This window comes from Tachypleus tridentatus, chromosome 3 (genome assembly GCF_004210375.1).
Source record: "Tachypleus tridentatus isolate NWPU-2018 chromosome 3, ASM421037v1, whole genome shotgun sequence".
Lineage (NCBI taxonomy): Eukaryota > Metazoa > Arthropoda > Merostomata > Xiphosura > Limulidae > Tachypleus > Tachypleus tridentatus.
Genome location: NC_134827.1, coordinates 15,183,232 through 15,202,964, shown reverse-complemented (window position 1 = coordinate 15,202,964; position 19,733 = coordinate 15,183,232). Strand labels below are relative to the sequence as shown.

The 19,733-nt window shown below is 30.5% G+C and overlaps 1 protein-coding gene across 3 annotated transcripts in view; it reads right to left on the bottom strand.

Annotated features, from left to right (window-relative positions):
• Positions 1-19,733, bottom strand: part of LOC143246407 (ATP-citrate synthase-like) — a 59,795-nt gene that overhangs the window by 14,325 nt on the left and 25,737 nt on the right. For all 3 annotated transcript variants that reach the window (XM_076493056.1, XM_076493057.1, XM_076493058.1), the window contains exons 11-21: positions 19,360-19,421; positions 14,905-15,022; positions 13,920-14,071; positions 11,350-11,466; positions 9,316-9,484; positions 7,765-7,880; positions 6,358-6,462; positions 5,405-5,496; positions 4,371-4,475; positions 3,313-3,394; positions 774-1,012 (exon numbers count right to left, since the gene is read on the bottom strand). In XM_076493056.1, coding sequence (XP_076349171.1) covers positions 774-1,012; positions 3,313-3,394; positions 4,371-4,475; positions 5,405-5,496; positions 6,358-6,462; positions 7,765-7,880; positions 9,316-9,484; positions 11,350-11,466; positions 13,920-14,071; positions 14,905-15,022; positions 19,360-19,421 — 1,357 coding nt within the window. The remainder of the gene's footprint in view (positions 1-773; positions 1,013-3,312; positions 3,395-4,370; positions 4,476-5,404; positions 5,497-6,357; positions 6,463-7,764; positions 7,881-9,315; positions 9,485-11,349; positions 11,467-13,919; positions 14,072-14,904; positions 15,023-19,359; positions 19,422-19,733) is intronic.

The following is a 19,733-nucleotide window of genomic DNA, read 5'->3' as shown; positions in this document are numbered from 1 at the left end:
AATGTTACCATGCTGTTTTCAAAAATGTTTGTCCATTTTGATTCATGTCAGGAGAAGAGCTTTGATAGTCCTTATAAAAACATCTAATTTTTCTTCTTTTCACCAGATTCTTTGTGTAATACCTTACATTCATCCCGTATAATACCATGTTAATTTTATATCACATGAAATGTATTATGTATGTATGGCACAGTTTTGTTTTTTATGTCTCATTTAGGTTATTTTAGCAATAAAGTACTAAAACATTGGGCCATTCCAATATACTGTTTGCTACATGTACCAGGTATACTCATGGACAACCTTTTTACATTATTCTTAATATAATAGTAGCTTGAAGTTTCTAAACATACTACATAAGTTCAGCCTATATTTTGCAAGAGACTGAAAAGTCTGAAGAAAAAAAAATTGTTTGTGGGGAAATGTCCTAGTTTAACATAAAAATTGAGATAGCTAATTTCAGCATAAATAAATCTGATACAGAGGTAAAATGTAGGAAGTCTTATAAAAGTTTCTCAAATATGTGGCTTGTATGCATCTTTGTACAAAATGAACTGAGATAATTACTCTTTCACATGCTGTTTGGTTTGTAAAAAACAATTTTCACAGAATGTGTTTTTTTGTTAGATGTTTTTTTTTCTTCTTAAAAGTCCCCCACATAAAACAATGTAGTTCAATATAGTGACTATTAAGCTTACACCTGTTTTTCTTTCAACAACCCCAAAGTTACAATTTAGCCACAAACAAACTAAAGGAATATGGAAGATGTAACTCACTTTATTTTGTTGCCTAGTTCATCAAATGTGGGTGGCACGTGTGCTCCAGCATCAGCTAAAGCTTTGTTCTTTGTAACTGCAGTTTCTCTCTCAGTATTAGCACACGCTCCTGCATGACCAAACTGAACTTCTGATGTGAACATTCCAGCACATGTTCCTATACACCATGCTACCAATGGTTTTGAGATTCTTCCATCTTTCAATGCTTCACACACCTCATACTCTTCAATCCCACCAACCTTAAAAATGATATCTCTTCATATAAAATCACTAACTGCAAGTACTACTAAACTTTTCAAAGTTACTTTCAAAACAATCCTCCAATCTTACACTTTCACACCTCATACATTTTAAGTTATCTATTCAATTAAGGAACAATGAAATGCAGCCAAAAAGAACGAACTGTTTGATAATCAGTGCACATTTTAAGTTTTGTAGTTTTTCACAAGATTTTCTTGACAAGAAGATATATCAAAGTTAGCACCAGGGAAAGAAAAAGATACCCACAGAAACTACAAATTATAGAAATTGATAATTAATTAAAAAAATATTGAAATAACACCATAGTTTTTCTTTAATAGATTGTTTAGGCAGAGTATTCATGATGAAACTTTGTAGAACGGACAGCAACTGCCTGTTGTAAAGACACAAGTGTAGAGTGTGATATTTTGAAAGTCTTCCTCTACACTTGTCTCCACAACAGGCAGTTGCTGTTTGTTCTACAAAGTTTCATTAACACCAGAGTTAATTAACATCACACAATGTAAAAAATTGTTTTGAAAGGAGAAGACTGGAAATCTTAGAGATACAGATAAGGTGTGATAAGTTTCCATAGTTATTTTGTTTCATTGTAGCATTGTCAGATATAACAGTTAGTAGCAAATAAAATTATAAAGGATTTACAATATAAAATATTATTTTTCAAACCTGAAATAAATTTACAATTTCTACTCATTGTTTTAACAATTTACTGTATCTTGCTGAGAACCAAAAGTACAAAATCCATATTAATGGTACAAAGAATAAATGTTTACATTTTATTTCAAGGTATGACCTAGCATTAAAAAAAGTAACTCTCAAAACCCTTGACATACCACAAACCAAGTATTTTTCACTAAAGGTTAATATAAATACAAACATTACAAATATACAGTCACAGGTATAATTTTGCAAGCATTGAGAACAAGGATTCAGTAACACAAAATTATGCAATTTTGTCTCTTGCAGCTCTTGTTAGTGGATTTATACTAACATTGGATTTTGTTTTCCCAGCTGACAACTTCTATAAGAGGACATTATGGTTTAGTGGTGTTTACTTGCTAAGAACATGTTGTGCTTCACTACACAACTGAACAGTAATTAGTATTAAGAGTCAATTAGCCAGTAATGATTATTATAACACTATTAATTTAATACTCATACAATTCAATGCAGAGAAAAAAGAAAGGAGGATACCTACAATATCATAATCATAGTACCTTTAATAAGCAAAATTTTATTAGTGATTGTCAATTATTACTGAATTGTGACCAAGGAAAATGCTGACTGATTACCAACTATGACTGCTAGAAGTACACATCATTGGTTATCTCTTACTAGACACATTTTTCTAAAATTTGGATGATTGTTTTGTTTTCTAGCACAAATCACACATACAATACACATTCCATGTTCTGTCTTCCACAGAGAATTCAATCCATGGTTTTAGTACTGAAAGTCTTTGAACTTACTACTGACCTACTAGGGAGCTTTTTCCTTAAAAACTAATAATTTATATTTTAAAAAGTTTAAATATGTTAAATGTACCTTTGGGAAGAAACTTAATAAACTAGAAAAAAAAATAAAATTTGCAAAAACGTAATTTATAACATTCACAGTGGATCATCATATAAAGTTTGTGTCTTGTTGAAGTAAGCAACAAACATTTTCAGAAAAAAAAGTCTTTAAATTACTCTTACTAAAACCAAATGTGACAATTAAAGAATTACAGTGAATGTTTTTTTGAAGAAAAAAAAAAGAGAGAGAAGAACTTTTACTACAGAACTGATTGAAGTTCATTATAAAATTTATCATAATTTTAATTTTCATGAATTCACTTAATCTGAAATGACTTATGAATTACACATTTTAATCTACTCAGTAATGCATTGTAATTGTTCAATGCTAAGTAATAAAACACAAAATCTGGTTTAACACAAAACTTTTATCATCTTCCATACCTATGAAACTGGTTTCTGATAAATAATTTAACACTATTAACTATAGCATTGTTTTACTGAATTATGATGAGATCAAAGATTACTTTGAGATGTTTATAGCATTAAAGCTAGACCCCCTTTCTGTTTAAATTAATAGTAAATAGGATATGCATGAATATTTCAACAGTATGATTTACAAGTAAAAATGAGAAAGTTAAGGATTGCAATAAATTACAAATGCTATTATAAGTTATTGTGATGCATTTTAATGAAAGCTTGAAATAAAAGCACTTTCAAAACTATCCCTGACTAGGCTTCAGAAATATTTCTTAAACACTAACCTCTCCAAGTAATACCATCATTTTAACATCTGGTTCTCTCTCATACCGTAATAAATGGTCCATGAAGGTGGTTCCTGGATACCTATATTCAGTAAAGATGGTCTAAAAAATGTCTTATTTACCGAGTTAAAACAAACAATACATTCTTTGCTCTAGTAGCTCATCTAATTAGTCTTTCTGATACAAGTTTAATATCTGAATTTATTACAAATCACATGGAATTACGAGAAACTGTTTTCAGTCTTCCTCATAAGCTTTATAAAATAAATTTTAAAAAAATTGTATTGAAACACGTGTAAGCCATGTTCATTGCCTATTTGTCAAATAAGAAAATTATTTATGAAGGTACGATGAAAAATTATGAAGAAATAAAATATTAATCATGCTGCTATAATTACATGTGCTACTTAACAATTTAAAGGAATGCACATTGTGCCAGACTCTGCACATTGGGCTCTTCTTTGGAATTGAAAACAAGGCTCAACACCCAACCCTGTATTATTAATTGCTGAAGCCCCTTCACCTTTTAATAACAAATGTAGTAAGTATGAATTGGGGGAATGAGCTAACATTTATCTACACAAAAGCATCAGTCAAAAAAGCCAATAAAAAAATTAAAATTACTGAAATTGCAACATGGACAGGAATGCCACTGTTTGCTCAACTGCAAAAATGTTAAGATTAAAAAGGGACAGAATGCTAAGAATATGACTAAGCTTTCAAGACTAAGCCAATATGTCTAAGTTTATACACAAAAAACAACAAACTAGATTTTTACTTTTACAACAAAAAGACAGATTCTATTATGAAAAACATGAACATTTCAAATAACAAAAGGAAAGAACCAAACCAAACTAAAGAACACGTAGCTGAATTTTGATAATGTAATGGTAAACATACCAGCAGGCAACGTTTATCAAATTTAACAAGCTAAATTTCATCCACATTTATTTCAAAATTATTTCATCAACTAGATATCCAATAGCATAAACATTTAATCTCATTTAGTGTATAAAAATTAATAATAATAAATAATGAATATTTTTGAAATAACTTACCTATCTCCCCCAATTGCAACTCCTTCATATACCCCATTGGCTGATCTAGCAATGATATTATTGAGCTCATTGGACATACCACCAGACCGAGATACGTAAGCAACACTAGGGATATGAAATCTATTTAAGTAACTTACGATACATAGTTTTTCAACGCAAGTTGTTACATGTACTATATATTAGCTTGAATTCTTAATTTCAAACAAGCAAAATTATATTCATAAGTTTAAATATCAGTTCTTACACCCTCCATCCATATTATCTGCCAAATACTAATATGATTACTTTACACCAGATTGATCTGCCTTCAGCTAGTCAGTATTTGATTAGAAGATAAAATGAAAAATAATGATCTTGTTCCAGGAACAAGTAACAACAAAAAACACTGTTTATGTAATTTTACTATAGATTAGATCTTCTGAAATCTTTGTAGTACTTAATTCAAAATTAAAATAAATTTCCATAGAATGAAAGTTTTGATTCTAATGAGTATAACATTTTAACACAGTACTGGGTTACCATCAGGCAGGTGCTGAAATGTTGTAATAATTAAAACCAGAATTTACCCTCTGTGCAAACATTTATTCTATTAATTATTTAGTTCGCTGGCCACTAAACCCTTATAATATTAGTTTCCTATTCAATGAAGATTGGGTAGTATTTTCAGCTTTACCTCTTATCTAGAAACTTCACAAGTTAGCAAATTACTTTTTGAGCATCTTTACAAAGAAAAATAAATTTTCATATTTTGATATAAAACATTACCAAGTACATCATTTAAAATATTTCACTAAAAGCAAAAAACAGCAATTTGTGCTTTAGAATAAAATGTTAACTTGTTTTAAAGTATGATTTAATACCCTCTTTGGACACAGTTGCATCATTGCAAAATATTTCAGTCTCATCAATTTAATAATTAATTCAATAACGAAATGCAAAAAACATGAAACCGATAGTGTTATTTCTTTTTAAATGTAAATACCCATGTTTCAGCCTATTCTTTGTTTTGTAAATGATTTAAAACATCACCATACCTTCCAGGCCTGTAAAGCTTAGATGAAAGAATGTTATCCATCATCCCACCAGTGTTGCCAATCTTAAAGCAGCCTGGTTTAATGCCACCCACCTTAAAAAACAAACAAACAAAGCATAGTGACTCAGAAGATCAAAATCACATAAATGTCCTTAACAATAAAACAGGTTCATAATAGAACTGGTATGGCAACATACACTTGCACAGAGCAGAAGTGTAGAAACATTTGTTGAGCATTCAGTCTTCAGCAAATTTCAATAGTAAAAACAAAACTATGTTTGCAGACAATCACCTGAATACCAAATAAAAGCTTATGAACTACAATAAACATTTATTAAGCAATGCTCAGATTCAAAGCAGTGTGGGGTTGTAAAAATCACTGAATTAACAAGTATAATACAGACTCGCATTGAATAAAACAGTAAAAGCATCTATAAAACTAACGAGAGAGATTAAAAAAAGCCATTTAAAATACTGGCTATAACTATTTCCTGAGCTGAGTTTCATTAATTCAGACCACATGATGAAATATCCAAAAATGGTGGTAATGAAGGGAGGGGATAGTAGTAATAAAGTGTCCAACAGGGAATGAAAAATCACATAAGAAACAAGACATGAATAATTACATTTCCAAAGGACAATAGTACTTTCTTAGTAAATGTAAGCCTATACTTTGGAATGAGTACAAAAATTCTTATCAAAAACAAGAAATCAATAAAAATAGAGCACAAAAATATAAGACAAACTTTTTCTCCATTTTTCTTTACACCAAATAAAGGTACAAAATTAAGATATACAAGTTCTAAGTGTTGAGAAATTCAAAACATTATTCTAACAATTAATAAAAAAGCATAAGCACTATTACTTAAACAAGAGAGAAGTTATAAAAACTAGAAAAATTGTAACCAGTTTTATATTTATATTAAACATTTATTTTTTGAATTAGTTTCTTACTGTGGCTGGACCAATAATTATCACTCCTTTCTCAGCTGCCTTTTTGTTCATCTTCCGAGTCAAATTTTCTGGTATGCCCTCGGCTATGATAGCAATGGTTCTGATCTAGAAACAGAATGACAAAAACTAGTTTTCAAACATAAATACCAAAGGGAAACTAGCACTGCAAATGTTACCACTTCTTAAACATTTGCACCTAAACCTTAAAATATCCATTATTTTATGTTTGAGCCATCATGCTATCAGTAAACCAAGAAATAACTTTTTTAAAAGTATGACAAAAGTGGTTTGTTTTCAATTTTGCACAAAACTACAAGAGGGCTATCTACTCCAGCTGTCCCTAATTTAGCAGTGTAAGACTAAAGAGAAGACATCTAGTTATCACCACTCATTGCCAACTCTTGGGCTATTCTTTTACCAACAAATAGTGGGATTGATGGTAACATTATAACATCCCCACAGCTGAAAGGGCAAGCATTTTTGGTGTGATGGGGATTTGAATCCATGACCCTCAAATTACGAGTTGAGTGCTTTAACCACCTGGCCATGCCAAAAATGAATCATCAGCAATGGATATAAGACAATGTGGCTGACATACTATTATACATTTTTCTTCTCAGAAAATAAATGGTTACAATAAGGAATCCAGTGTTTAAAAATACAATAACCCTAACACTATTGTCATACAAGTGTAGTTAATTATTATCATGATTTGTCAGCAAAAGGCATTCATGCCATAACAATTGTTATTAAAACAAATGACTCATGCATATTGTAAAAATAGTCACCAATAGATATGGAGGATACAATGTAGTTGAAATGCTATTATATTTTCTTCCCCTTCAAAAAACCCTAAGTGACCAAATAAAGAGTGTAACTGCTAAGATAAATTAAGCCTAATACTATTATATGAAAAAAATACTTAGAACTTCATCACAATTCAAAAGCAAGTATTATTTTAATTCTGCTTATTTCAATGCTTTCAGCTTTAATTTTGACAATTTATAAATTTTATTACTAAAAATAATAAAATGAATTTAATGTATGAAATAATCCTTACATGTATGTAAAACATTTAAAAAAATTAAAAAATGTAGGCTCAAAATCTGCAATTTATATTTACAGAGTACTCGGGTATTATCGGCTTTTTATAAAAATATTCTAAAGTGTAGTCCAGTAACTTCATAATTTCTTTCAAAAATTCTTGATTTGCAGTAATGTTTTTGTTTTTATGCCCATTTGAAAACATTAGATTATCTATGTTCTGTTTCAGAGCAGAAAAAGGCCATCTTTGTGAATACTATATCAATTTAGGACAAAAATTAATTTATTCTTAGTTTAAAACAATTATTAAGCTACACAATTAGATATTAGTGCAGAGCAAAAGTAATGACTGGGAAAACGTACCTGCGGATACTGTAATGTCTCTATAGTACTATCATAAGCCGACCTTAAGGAAGCAAAGCTAACCAAGACATCGGCTTCAGGATGTTTCTTCATAGCATCTGCCATGTTCTTATACACTGTTAAAAAATATTAAAAAAAAACAAGTAAGTCAATTATTTGAAATCCTGAATACAGAAAGGCTATTTACAACTTCTTCATACAGAATCTCTGTCAATCAGGGACATCTTGGCAGCAGAGATCAGATGTAAAAAACTAAATTTATCCAGTTTTAGTACTTTGTATAGGATGCAACATGCAATGACATATGACAAGTACAAATTACATTTTACATATTGGACAAAAATTGACCAAATTATGACTGGCTACATCAACAGAAACCCTTAAGTTTATGACAGTGCTTCTTGTTGAGGTTTTTTTTTTTTTTTAATTTCACACAAAAGTACACAAGAACTTTCTGCATTAGCTGCCCCTAATTTAGCAGTGTAAGACTAGAGGGAAGGCAGCTAGTCATCACTATCCACAGCCAATTCTTGGGCTTCTCTTTTACCAATGAATAGTGGAATTGACCATCACATTATAAAGTCCCCATGGCTAAAAGAGTGGGCATGTTTGGTATGATTGGGATTTGAACTCACAACCCTTAGATAACAAGTCAAGTGTCTTAACCACCTGGCCATGCCAGGCCTTTCTTGTCGTATAACCAATGAGTATGCCATACATCTTCTTTTACTTCTCTTGTCTTTGCATCTGTTTCTCTAACCACAGCCCAGTAGATTTTCAACAGTGAGCCCCAAGCCATTGCTGACCAGGACTAAACTTTGATACTCTTTGCCATGTTATCATAATTACTATTATTTCATTATCTATTTGTGCAAGATGTCTGACATGCAACCACAATGAATTTTTGACAGCCTTTGTTAAAGAATACCCATCTGTCAAACCCAACATTGTTGTAGAAGCATCAAAAAGTAGGATCGACAGTGAAAAGGACATTTATAGCAGTAGTCTCTGCCTTATCAAAATATAAAACAATGTGTCCAATATCAAACAGACAATGAGGAAAGACCATAATCTGATTTGAAAATGTGAGGAAAAAAAAAAATCGATTTGTTTACTCATAAGGTGGTGCAGGAACTCCAAATTCTTGTTTCCCTTTGACTGCTCATACCTCCCAACTGAAATGTGTTATCATAATATGAACTGCAGATTTGGATACAGCAGATCCTGGATTTTCCAATGGAGTATGTAATGCATCAAGAATATAATTAAAAAATTATTTATTCCTTATCCTGCCATCCAATACACTACTTCACTTCTGATTAAGGAAGAAAACAGTGTTAAAAATTAGAATATATAAACATCATGTATTAGCATAGGAACCTAGCACAAACAATGTAACTAAAATACAAATTCCAAGTTTTTAATAAGTGTTTAATATAAGGCCGTTCAAAAATGCATAACAGTTTCTTCTAAAATGATCTCTATTGCATGTTTTGTAAACAGTGCATTCAGTATATATTAAAAAATAACAAAATTATTAACAGAACTTACTAGGTATAAGGATTTCCTTATGACCCCAATAAAACTTCTGTTTATGATCACCAGTAAGTGGATAGACCATGGCAACAACTGACCATTCCACACGAGAACATACAAAGTCAAAATCCAGCATGCTCTGCACTGCCCTGGATTGCATACCCCAAATAATAGCTTTTGTACCCTATTGAAAAAAGGTCATATTATTCTTTCACTCATAAAAACAAAAGTTAACATATATAGTTTCTCAATTATATTTAATATCTACATTACATTCTAATATGAAAAAGGACTAGTACATAACAAACTCATTCCATGAAACAAGTTTTATTGATAAAATTTTTTAATTTCTTACAAACTACAATCCAGAAGATGAGCTCTATAACACTTAAATCAATATAGAGATCATCAGGGTACAAAATATTTATATCAATATAGAGATCATCAGGGTACAAAATATTTATATCAATATAGAGATCATCAGGGTACAAAATATTTATATCAATATAGAGATCATCAGGGTACAAAATATTTATATCAATATAGAGATCATCAGGGTACAAAATATTTATATCAATATAGAGATCATCAGGGTACAAAATATTTATATCAATATAGAGATCATCAGGGTACAAAATATTTATATCAATATAGAGATCATCAGGGTACAAAATATTTATATCAATATAGAGATCATCAGGGTACAAAATATTTATATCAATATAGAGATCATCAGGGTACAAAATATTTATATCAATATAGAGATCATCAGGGTACAAAATATTTATATCAATATAGAGATCATCAGGGTACAAAATATTTATATCAGTCCTAATAAGTTGTTTAAACTGACCACTCATGAACCTAGATTTCATAATAATAGTCACTAAAAACATTCAGAATTTTGCAGATCCTTTGAAATTACAAGAATATATTATAATACCAAATGTTTAATACACCTTGTCATCTTGCTTAGTTGTACACTTACAAATACTGAGGTATCAAAGCATATAGTTGAGTACCTAATGTTATGACAAACTTGGGCTGCTAAACATTGTAAAGTCCACATTGTCGCATCTGGTTGTGTTCCATCAGATGACAGTACATCTTGACAATATTCCTGCACTGTAGTATCCACTACAAAAGACTATTATGTCAAAAAAACACTACTCCTCTCTGCTGTTTTTCATGATCTATCTCATGTATGAAGCTTCACAAAATCTGTATCTATAGTAAATAGTTTAATTCCCAGAAATCCATTAGTACTGCAGCCAGCAACTTGGCTAATATATTTTTGTATGAAATAACAAATACCCATTTCATTCTCCAGTTGTCCTCATTTTCAGATGAAGGTTCTTCTCGGTCATGTTGCATACTGTTGCTTGGGACACAAATACTTTTGCCTTTGTGTCTGTTGATTATCAACTGTTACAAGACACAACAATTTTCTATCCACAACTGGTGTATAACTTCTTGCAGGCCCTTTATGTCCCAAGTTGATTTCTATTCTTTTATTTCTTCAGTGCCAGTAAGTACAAGGAATATCTCCACCTCAGAAATTCTAAACCTCTGATCTGAACAAGATCAGAGAGTATAAATATTCTGCATCAGAAAAGACTGTTATAGCTTTCAAATGTAGTCAGATTTTGAAGGCACCATACTACACAAAAATATCAATGTAAAACTACAGCTCTAACACATTTGATTCCACTGTTATTTCACATCAGCTGTGATTGTTGAAACAATTTGTATATTCAACGCAATTTTAATATAATAAACTAAGTCTTCTGTATTCTATGTTTTTAATACATAACAGACATTACCAAAGCATGATTAAACACAAAACAAAAAATACAACATAAAATATCTACCAAGATTGGTACACCAAAAATAATATCAGCAGAAGTTAGAAGAAATACTTTCTCTTTTATGTTTATGATCATTGCAACTAGACACTTTGGTGAAACAAAAAGGTAAAAGACAAAACCTAATTAATATTTTATCCATAAAATTTACAAGGAGTTCTTATATCTAGTATGAAATTCATACCGTGGAAAACAGGGGTTTCACTGAGCTTTCAACAGTGGAAGACTTCTCTCCTGGTGACACTAACTGGCTTTTCTCATCAGAACTGCTGACAGATGTTTCTTTTGGGGCAAGGTTTGACTGAAATTATTGTTTACTTAACAAAGAATCTTGAAAACTTTTCTACTTGGATAATAATACACAAATTTCAAACATTGAAATTACTTCACTATTATTACAACACTATATGAAAAAATAGTTGTTGTCTATTCTATTAAACCCTGCATTGAATATAACATTTTAAACATCAGGCTTACTTTTAGCTAAAAATAAAAACACGATAAAACTGAAACACCACATTGGATATTTCTAATGTAATAAAATATTAAATGTGAAGGAGGCTATTTCTAAAGATAACAGGACTAAAAAAATAAGCGTGTTAAAATAATTTCAAAATATGTTTTGTTCCCCATTTTTTGTGATTTCATATAAATATTAAAAAGGACTGTAACATCAACATTCATTTTTACAAGTAAAAATTGCAACAAGACTTTCTTGTTAGTGCGTCTTTAGCAGTCACCCATTACCATTTTAATAACAATTAGCACAAAATCCTCCCAAGATATGAAATAAAGGATTTTATTTTCAATGAAGATCAAGTAAGGGTATAGTGATAAACTTTATTGTTAAGTAATCAACTTATTTTTCAAAAAGCTTAAATTAATTTTAAGCAAACATGATAATAAAAGGCATTTGTTAAACATTTCAGAATCCTCACAATCTAGAGGTACAAAACAAACAATATTTACAATTACAACAGATATATATACATAAGAGTAAGCAGTTTGAATAAACAAAAGTCTAAAAACCAAAATGTGGAACAACTGAAACAGTCAAATTAAAATAAGTTTAAATCTAGTAAATACTGTGTATTATTTAGGGATAGAAGGAGAGTTATGTATAATGTTTCTGTAATAAGAAATTTAATATCATGTGCAGCTCTTGAGAGAATTTTAAAGTTAGAGAAATTGGATGTCTTGTTTCTGTATTGTGTTGATAGAATGTGGAAATTAGAGGGTTTGTAAACTTCTTTCCAATTTTTATATATGTGCTCATGTATTCACTTGGTTGTAATTTTAAGTTGTGAACAATGGGCAGTCAACAAATGATCTTTGTAATGGAAAAAATATTAATGTGAAATTCAGTTTCATAATAACTTTCAGGTAAATTTAAGAATAGCAAGTGTTAAATAATTTTTTCAACTGTTTCATGATAACAGAGTTCTGTCTCCTGAGATGTGTATAAGGGAAGTTTGGGTACAGAACATAACTTAGGTGGTTTTACAAACTATTTAGTTAAGAAAGAAGTAATTTTCTCGAAGAATTACGTGAGGTAGCCATCTCAAGAAAAGAATATTTTTTTATGGTACAAATGCAGTCTTATCTTGTCTACTAAATAGAGTCTATGAACTTACCTAATTCTATTTAATTATTCACAAAGAAATGGCTTCCTATATTGGTGAAACCAAATGTCATCTTAAAGTTACAACCATGTGACCACATGGGCATATTTATAAAAACTGAATGGAAGGTTAAAAACACTTTCAACTCCACTATCTATCAGCACAATACAGAAACAGGACATCTGATATCTTTCTCTAATTTTAAAAATATCTTGACAGTTATACATGATACTGAACTTCTTGTAAAAGAAACGTACATAAAAATTCTCCCACTGTCCCCAACTAACATACAATCATGCCATGGTTTCTAAACCTATATTTGTGTACTCATACGTATATATTTCTATTGTAATTACAAATATTGTTTGTTTGTTTTGTACCTATACATTACTGATGAAGGAATTGTGAGGATTCCAAAATTTTAATAAATGCTTCCTATTATCATATTTGTAAGTTATCATTCGTGTTCATATTTTTACAAATACAAAACTACTTCTAGTTTCTTAACATAGGATCTGTACTACTGAGAAAAAAATAAAAACAAAAAACGTTTGAGAGGAAATGATTGCAAAAATAAAAAAAACCAAACAACAAAATCAAAATCCTCAAAATTACTGAAGGTACCTGGATGGTACAGTCATACTCATCTAGAAACAGAATCAATCTGACACCTTATCATTGTATTTGAATCAACTTCTCCATAACGGAGAAGCCTTGCTAAAGAAATGAAACATACTAGCAAAGAATTTCTTATCAGTTAACTGAGAAGAACTGAAGTTTTAAAATTTTGTTTTCCCTATTTATGTATTGTACCATTTATATCAAATAAAACATATGTTAAGTTCAACTGTATTTGAGTTAAATATACAACACAAAAATACATCCCAAAAAACAGATTTGACAAAGAAATATAGTAATTGTCAACCCTAGAGCCTTTGTTCTTCATTGTTTGGTATATTTTATGCATCTACAAATTCTATAATTCAAAATTATCATTCTCTAAAAGCATTTAAATTAAACCTTGGTTATTAAACTAAGGAAATCACAACCAAACAACCAACACATTGCACCTCTAAAACAATCATTAACAGGAAACATACAAGCAAAATGAGAGGAAAAAACAAACATGTACTTTGTACATTCCATCAGGAAGGAGAAAATTGGCTGTTGTATGACTGGATTCTTGTAGTTCTGGGATATCTCTCTTTTTCATGGCCATTGCCACTATGGCTGTCATGTGCGTTTCTGGGCCAAATACATGGATTGGTACACCCAGTGTACTTCCTGAAAAAAAGTAGCTTTATAAATTATCAAGCACATCACAACAGAGCTTCTAGCTTATTGCTGGTTTAGATAAACACTAGTTTATGTTTTCTTTCAAAACATGGGGAAGACCTTGAGAATTACATTTAAATATTGACCTCCCCTATCTCTCTTGGGGGGTCCAAGAGTTCATTCCAGGTTAGGTGACAAGCAGCTCAGTTGTTTGTCAGTTATAAGTGTGGACACACAAACAGTTTTTTATCAAATAATTGTTTGGATATACAATAACTTTATCACAAACACACAAAATCAGTACTTGTAAATTATGTTAATATTAATTTTTACAATATATTAATTTATTTGCCAATATATCACATACAAAATCAAATGTAAGTAACTGTAGTATAACTTTGTTCATGAAAAGTATGTTTATCTGTCAGATGTACCTTATATACATATACATACAAATTTACATTTGATAAAAATATTTATGCTATAAAAATGTAAAATATGATACTAATTTGCTTTTGTATTCTGCAACCAAAATGTAAATTAAAAATAAATAAAACTATTCAATTAACACTCATAAGCATTATGACTGTGGATGTGTAAAAAAATTTTCATAAACTTATCTAAACTTTGATGCTAAATAAGAGTTGTCTTAAATTCTACATGGCCAAATTGGGTCAATATTCATTTACTAATGATTTAAAAAAGCTTATTTAAATTTTTGACAAAGTTTCATTAAATTTTCTTTTATTAAGTTTTAGTTGCAATAAACTTTAATACTAGAAACTATTTGTGTATATCATGGAAATAATTTATGGAAAAAAGAAAAAAGCAAGCAAACATACCCACTTCTCTCATTACCCGTAACCCTTCTTGATAGTTTGGACCTGCTCTTCGAACAAAGATTGAAACCTTATGTTCCACAAGTTTGGGCTGGAATTCCTGCAAGGCTTTTACAATGCCCTAAAAATTATATTGAGAATAAAAAAACAAAAGACTTAACAAATATACAAATATCTTACTATAAAGGATAGTGCACATACATACACTGCTGGCCAGCATCTTAAGGGCAATGAACATAAAGAACAAATATGCATTTTGCATTGTTAGATTCCACTTATTTGAGTAGAGCTTCGAAAGATGAAAATAAGGGAAAATGTGAACACTATGAAATTAGCCTGAACACTAGGTAGTCAAAAGTTTAAGACCATACTGAAATGAAGCATTAATCAGTAAACACATAACGAAATTTAGTCATTTGTGTTCAAGCATTAGCATTGTCAACATCTCCCACTGACATCTCCTGTGTTACACTGGGTAAAAACATGGCAAAGGCTAAAAAGTTGACAAAGTTTGAATGTGGCAGAATGGTTGAGCTGTAAAAGCAAGGTCTCTCTCAACGTGCCATCGCCAGTGAGATTGAGCATAGTAAAACAGCTATTGCAAATTTCTTAAAAGACCCTTAAGGATATGGAACGGGAATTTCAAGTGGTCGGCCCAAGAAAATTTTGCCAGAGTTGAGCAGGAGGATTCGACAGGTTGTCCGACAAGACACCACCTGATCATCAAACCAGATTAAGGCCCTCACGCAGAATGCAGCTCAAGAATAAGATGACATCTATGAGAGAAATACTTCAAAAAATGTAAATGTCTTCAAAGGCCACGCATCTTTCCACACCACGAAACAGCTTGGTTAAACATTTCTGAGAAGCACCAAAAATGAGACTAGAAAAGTGGAAGAAGGTTTTGTTCTCTGATGAGAAAAAATTAACCTGGATGGTCCAGGTGACTTTTAATGTTACTGGCACGATAAGGATATCCCACCGGAGACATTTTCTACACGACACAGTGGAGGAGGTTCCATCATGATCTGGGGTGCTTTCTCCTTCCAAGGAACAATGGAGCTTTAGGTTATACAGGGGTGCCAAACAGCAGCTGACTAAATTGTCATGTTGGAGAGAGCATACTTATTGACTGAAGGCCCTTGCTTGTTTGGAAATGACTGGATCTTTCAGCAGGACAATGCTGCAATCCACAATGCCTGCAGGACAAAGAACTTTTTCATGATGAATAATGTGATTCTTTTGGACCATCCAGCATGTTCATCCAAACTGAACTCCACTGAAAATGTCTGAGGGTGGATGGCAAGGAAAGTCTGTAGAAATGGACGCCAATTCCAAATGATGCATAATCTTCGTGAAGCCATCTTCACCATTTGGAATAACATTCCAGCCAGCCTTCTACAAATGCTGCTTTCAACCATGCCAAAGCAAATGTTTGAAGTTATTTGCAATGATGGCCATGCAACTCACTACTGAGACCTCTTGTTGGGCATTTACTACCCTGTTTAGGACTTCTTTTTGGTATGGTCTTGACCAGCTAATATTTAGGCTAATTTCATGGTGTTCACATTTTCCCTATTAAATGCTAAAAAAGTTTTATATTTTTTTTTTCCCTTTTCTTATTTTCATCTTTTGAAGTTCTACTCAAATAAGTGGTTGAGTCTAGCAACGCAAAATGCATATTTTTTCTTTATGTTCATTAGCCTTAAGATTTTGGCCAGCAGCGTATATGTGTCTACCAATGTATGTGATCAAAATAATAAATATAACATGGCACCACAAATACATATCCATAAAAATATTTCACACTTCAAATATTCAAGATTCAAAAATTAGAAAAATAACTATGATATGTACTACAACCATTTCTTTATCACAAAAAATATTTTAAAATAAAAATACTCTCCTCACAACAAGAACATGACTTTCACTAGGACTGTATATAAGAGTTTGGTTATATCTTTATTGATGTAATTTGGAAATACAGTACTAAAAATGGAGTATATAAAATATTTATTTTTTCAATAACAAGTGTACCACATTTAATATATAAAAACATTGCAGGTTATGCAAGCACAGTCTGAGCATTCTTCTTGTGCAGTTCTTCTGAGAAAAACACTCTTTTAGGAAACATTCACTTTTTCTTTCCATGAGGTATGAATACTATAAATTGTAATTACCAGCACAAGTGTATTCAGTCATTTTGGAAAAACCAAACACATAAACAGAGGTGAAAATAATCTCCATCCACCACTGATTTTAAACGTAAATAAAATCTTTTACACTTACTGAAGCAGATGTAACCAAAAACAAAACAATCAAAAATGGAATTGATAATTTGGAAATGATTATAATTAGAATTACAGGAAATTAAACAGTTTTTTCATGGGTTTTTTTATTATGACCACTTGGAGTTTACAGTACAGGGATTAACTTTCTGGCATAAAAATCTGTACAAAAAAGTAACATACCTGTTAATCACTACAAGACATCACTAATACCACTTAAACAGAAGATTTTATGTTTCTTTATGTATACATATGACCAGACATTTTTGATGACTGGTTCTCTTATTAACTAAGGATTAGCTGTTTCATTCTTGAAGATGTTATAGTCCTTTGAATAACTGCAGTTTTGCTGAATGATTCAGGTTCTTATAACAAAACTGATGTCAGCTTAAAAAGTGTAATTTTTTTCATACAAATAAATGGTAAAATACAAGGAGCCAGCATACTGTGAAAACATTTAATAACTGATGTTTACCCTCTTTGTTTCCCTTCACCTGAGGCATTTTTAGCATCAAACCTGGAAAATACATCTTAGTGGCAAAAAAAAGATGAATAATTCATAAGTTCCTTTAATATTTTACTTTAACCTTCTTGCCCCAAGTATCTTTTAGTATGCAGGACAAAATTTAAGTCTTACATTCAAACTTTTATTAAACTATTGTTTTTTATATTATACAAATTAGTATAGCATAAAATGTTAGCTAATAATCCATATTATAATAGTATAGAAGTCTTACACTTTTAATTCTACAAGGCAATATTTAAAAAAAAGTTCTGAATTTCCTCTGATGTGACACATAACATTTTCTCCTGGTATCCTCTTTCCCTATTTTATCCACTACCTATTGAAAAACTACAAAATTAAACATAAATTACTAACTATAAAATCATTATTGCTCAGATAAACCATACTTTTCATAGCCTTCAATTCTGTTTGGTTACAGAGCTAATAAATAAAAAATTAGACCCCTCCTTCCACATCCTTTCTTTCAGGATTTAATGGTTCTCATGTTTAATTATATATTATCCTATAACCAACAGAAACTCAAGAGTTTCATCTCTGAAATGACATATTGTATCACATTGTGTTTTCAATACATATCCACTAACTTATCTTCTAGTACAAATTTGGTACTCATGGGAATCATAATGGCTAGATTGGATGAATTTGTAAGGGTTCTTGTTGCATAGTTAGAAAGTTAAGATTTAGAGAAAATTGTCCACCTTTTGTATGTTATTAGCATACATTTGTTAGTGCATTATGCAATTAAATAAAAATTGTTTGCTGCATTATTACCATTAGTATATGAAAACAGACTTAAGTGTTCTTGACAATCAACAGGAAGAAATGATTGGGTAAATACTTTATTTCTTTATGTTTATTCTTTATTATTATAAAAGTAACTAAAATGTAAAAATACAGATTTTTTTAGGTTAGTTAACATTAAATTAGGTAAAATAATCAAATAGAAATGTTTCACAAAGTGCACACACACACACACACACATAAAAGCAGCTTCTAGTAGCTTATGGGTTAGGTAATTTGATTGGGTAACCTGAGATGCACAAGACTTGAATGATTAGATATGGTTTAAAGAACAATAAAACAGTAAAGTTGAATTATAAAACAGATGTATGCTGTTATGAGGTTTACGAATGTAGTTTCATGTTAAAATCTGAAGTAAAGAGAAAAAGGTTAACTTAGATTTATTTGATTTATATTTGGTGGTTACAAGGTTGGTCAATACCCCATTTTAAGATAGGGTAGAAAAAATAACAAAATATGAAGTTTGACTGAAATAAAACATTTAAAATGTATTTAAATTTTAGGGATTACACAAAGGAAATTGAGATTTTTGTTTTTAGGAAAAGTATTTTTAATTTAACATGAAAATTACACACTGACTATTCATAACAAATGCTCAGTATATTTATGGACAAATCTTTATTTTAGCTTATTAAAAAAACTTCACTAAAAATGATTTTTTTTGTATGTGAAAAACTTATAATGTTAACTGAAAGACTGCCAAACTCTGTAAAGATATATGACACTATACTGAAAGTATTAAACCTATAGACTTTAAACAAGTAAAAAGAGGTCACATGGTTGGTCAAATTGACCAAGCCCATCTTGAGAGAGTTTATGCATCACAAAAGCAATATCACTTACCTTAAATGTAGCAGCAACATTAGTAAAGTTAGCAATACCTCCACCAATAATCAATACTTTTCCTGTGGAAAAGAAAAAAATCTTTATTATGTAACATTTTAAAATCTTATGAAATAAACTTTTACATTATAGTGTATACAGGAATATTGTTCACATGAATGCAGATTCATTAAGACATTCAATCAATTTTCATTCTTCTTACAGTTTAAATAGTGTATAAATGAAATAATTTCTAATTATTCTTTTTTTAACTTTGATCAACAGCACTTATATATTCAGTGCTTAAAGTGAAAAAATTTGGAAATATGGAAAATCAGCGCAATGTTTTCAAGGCAGAGGTGGGATAGGGATAACAGCATGTGCAGAAAAGTGGG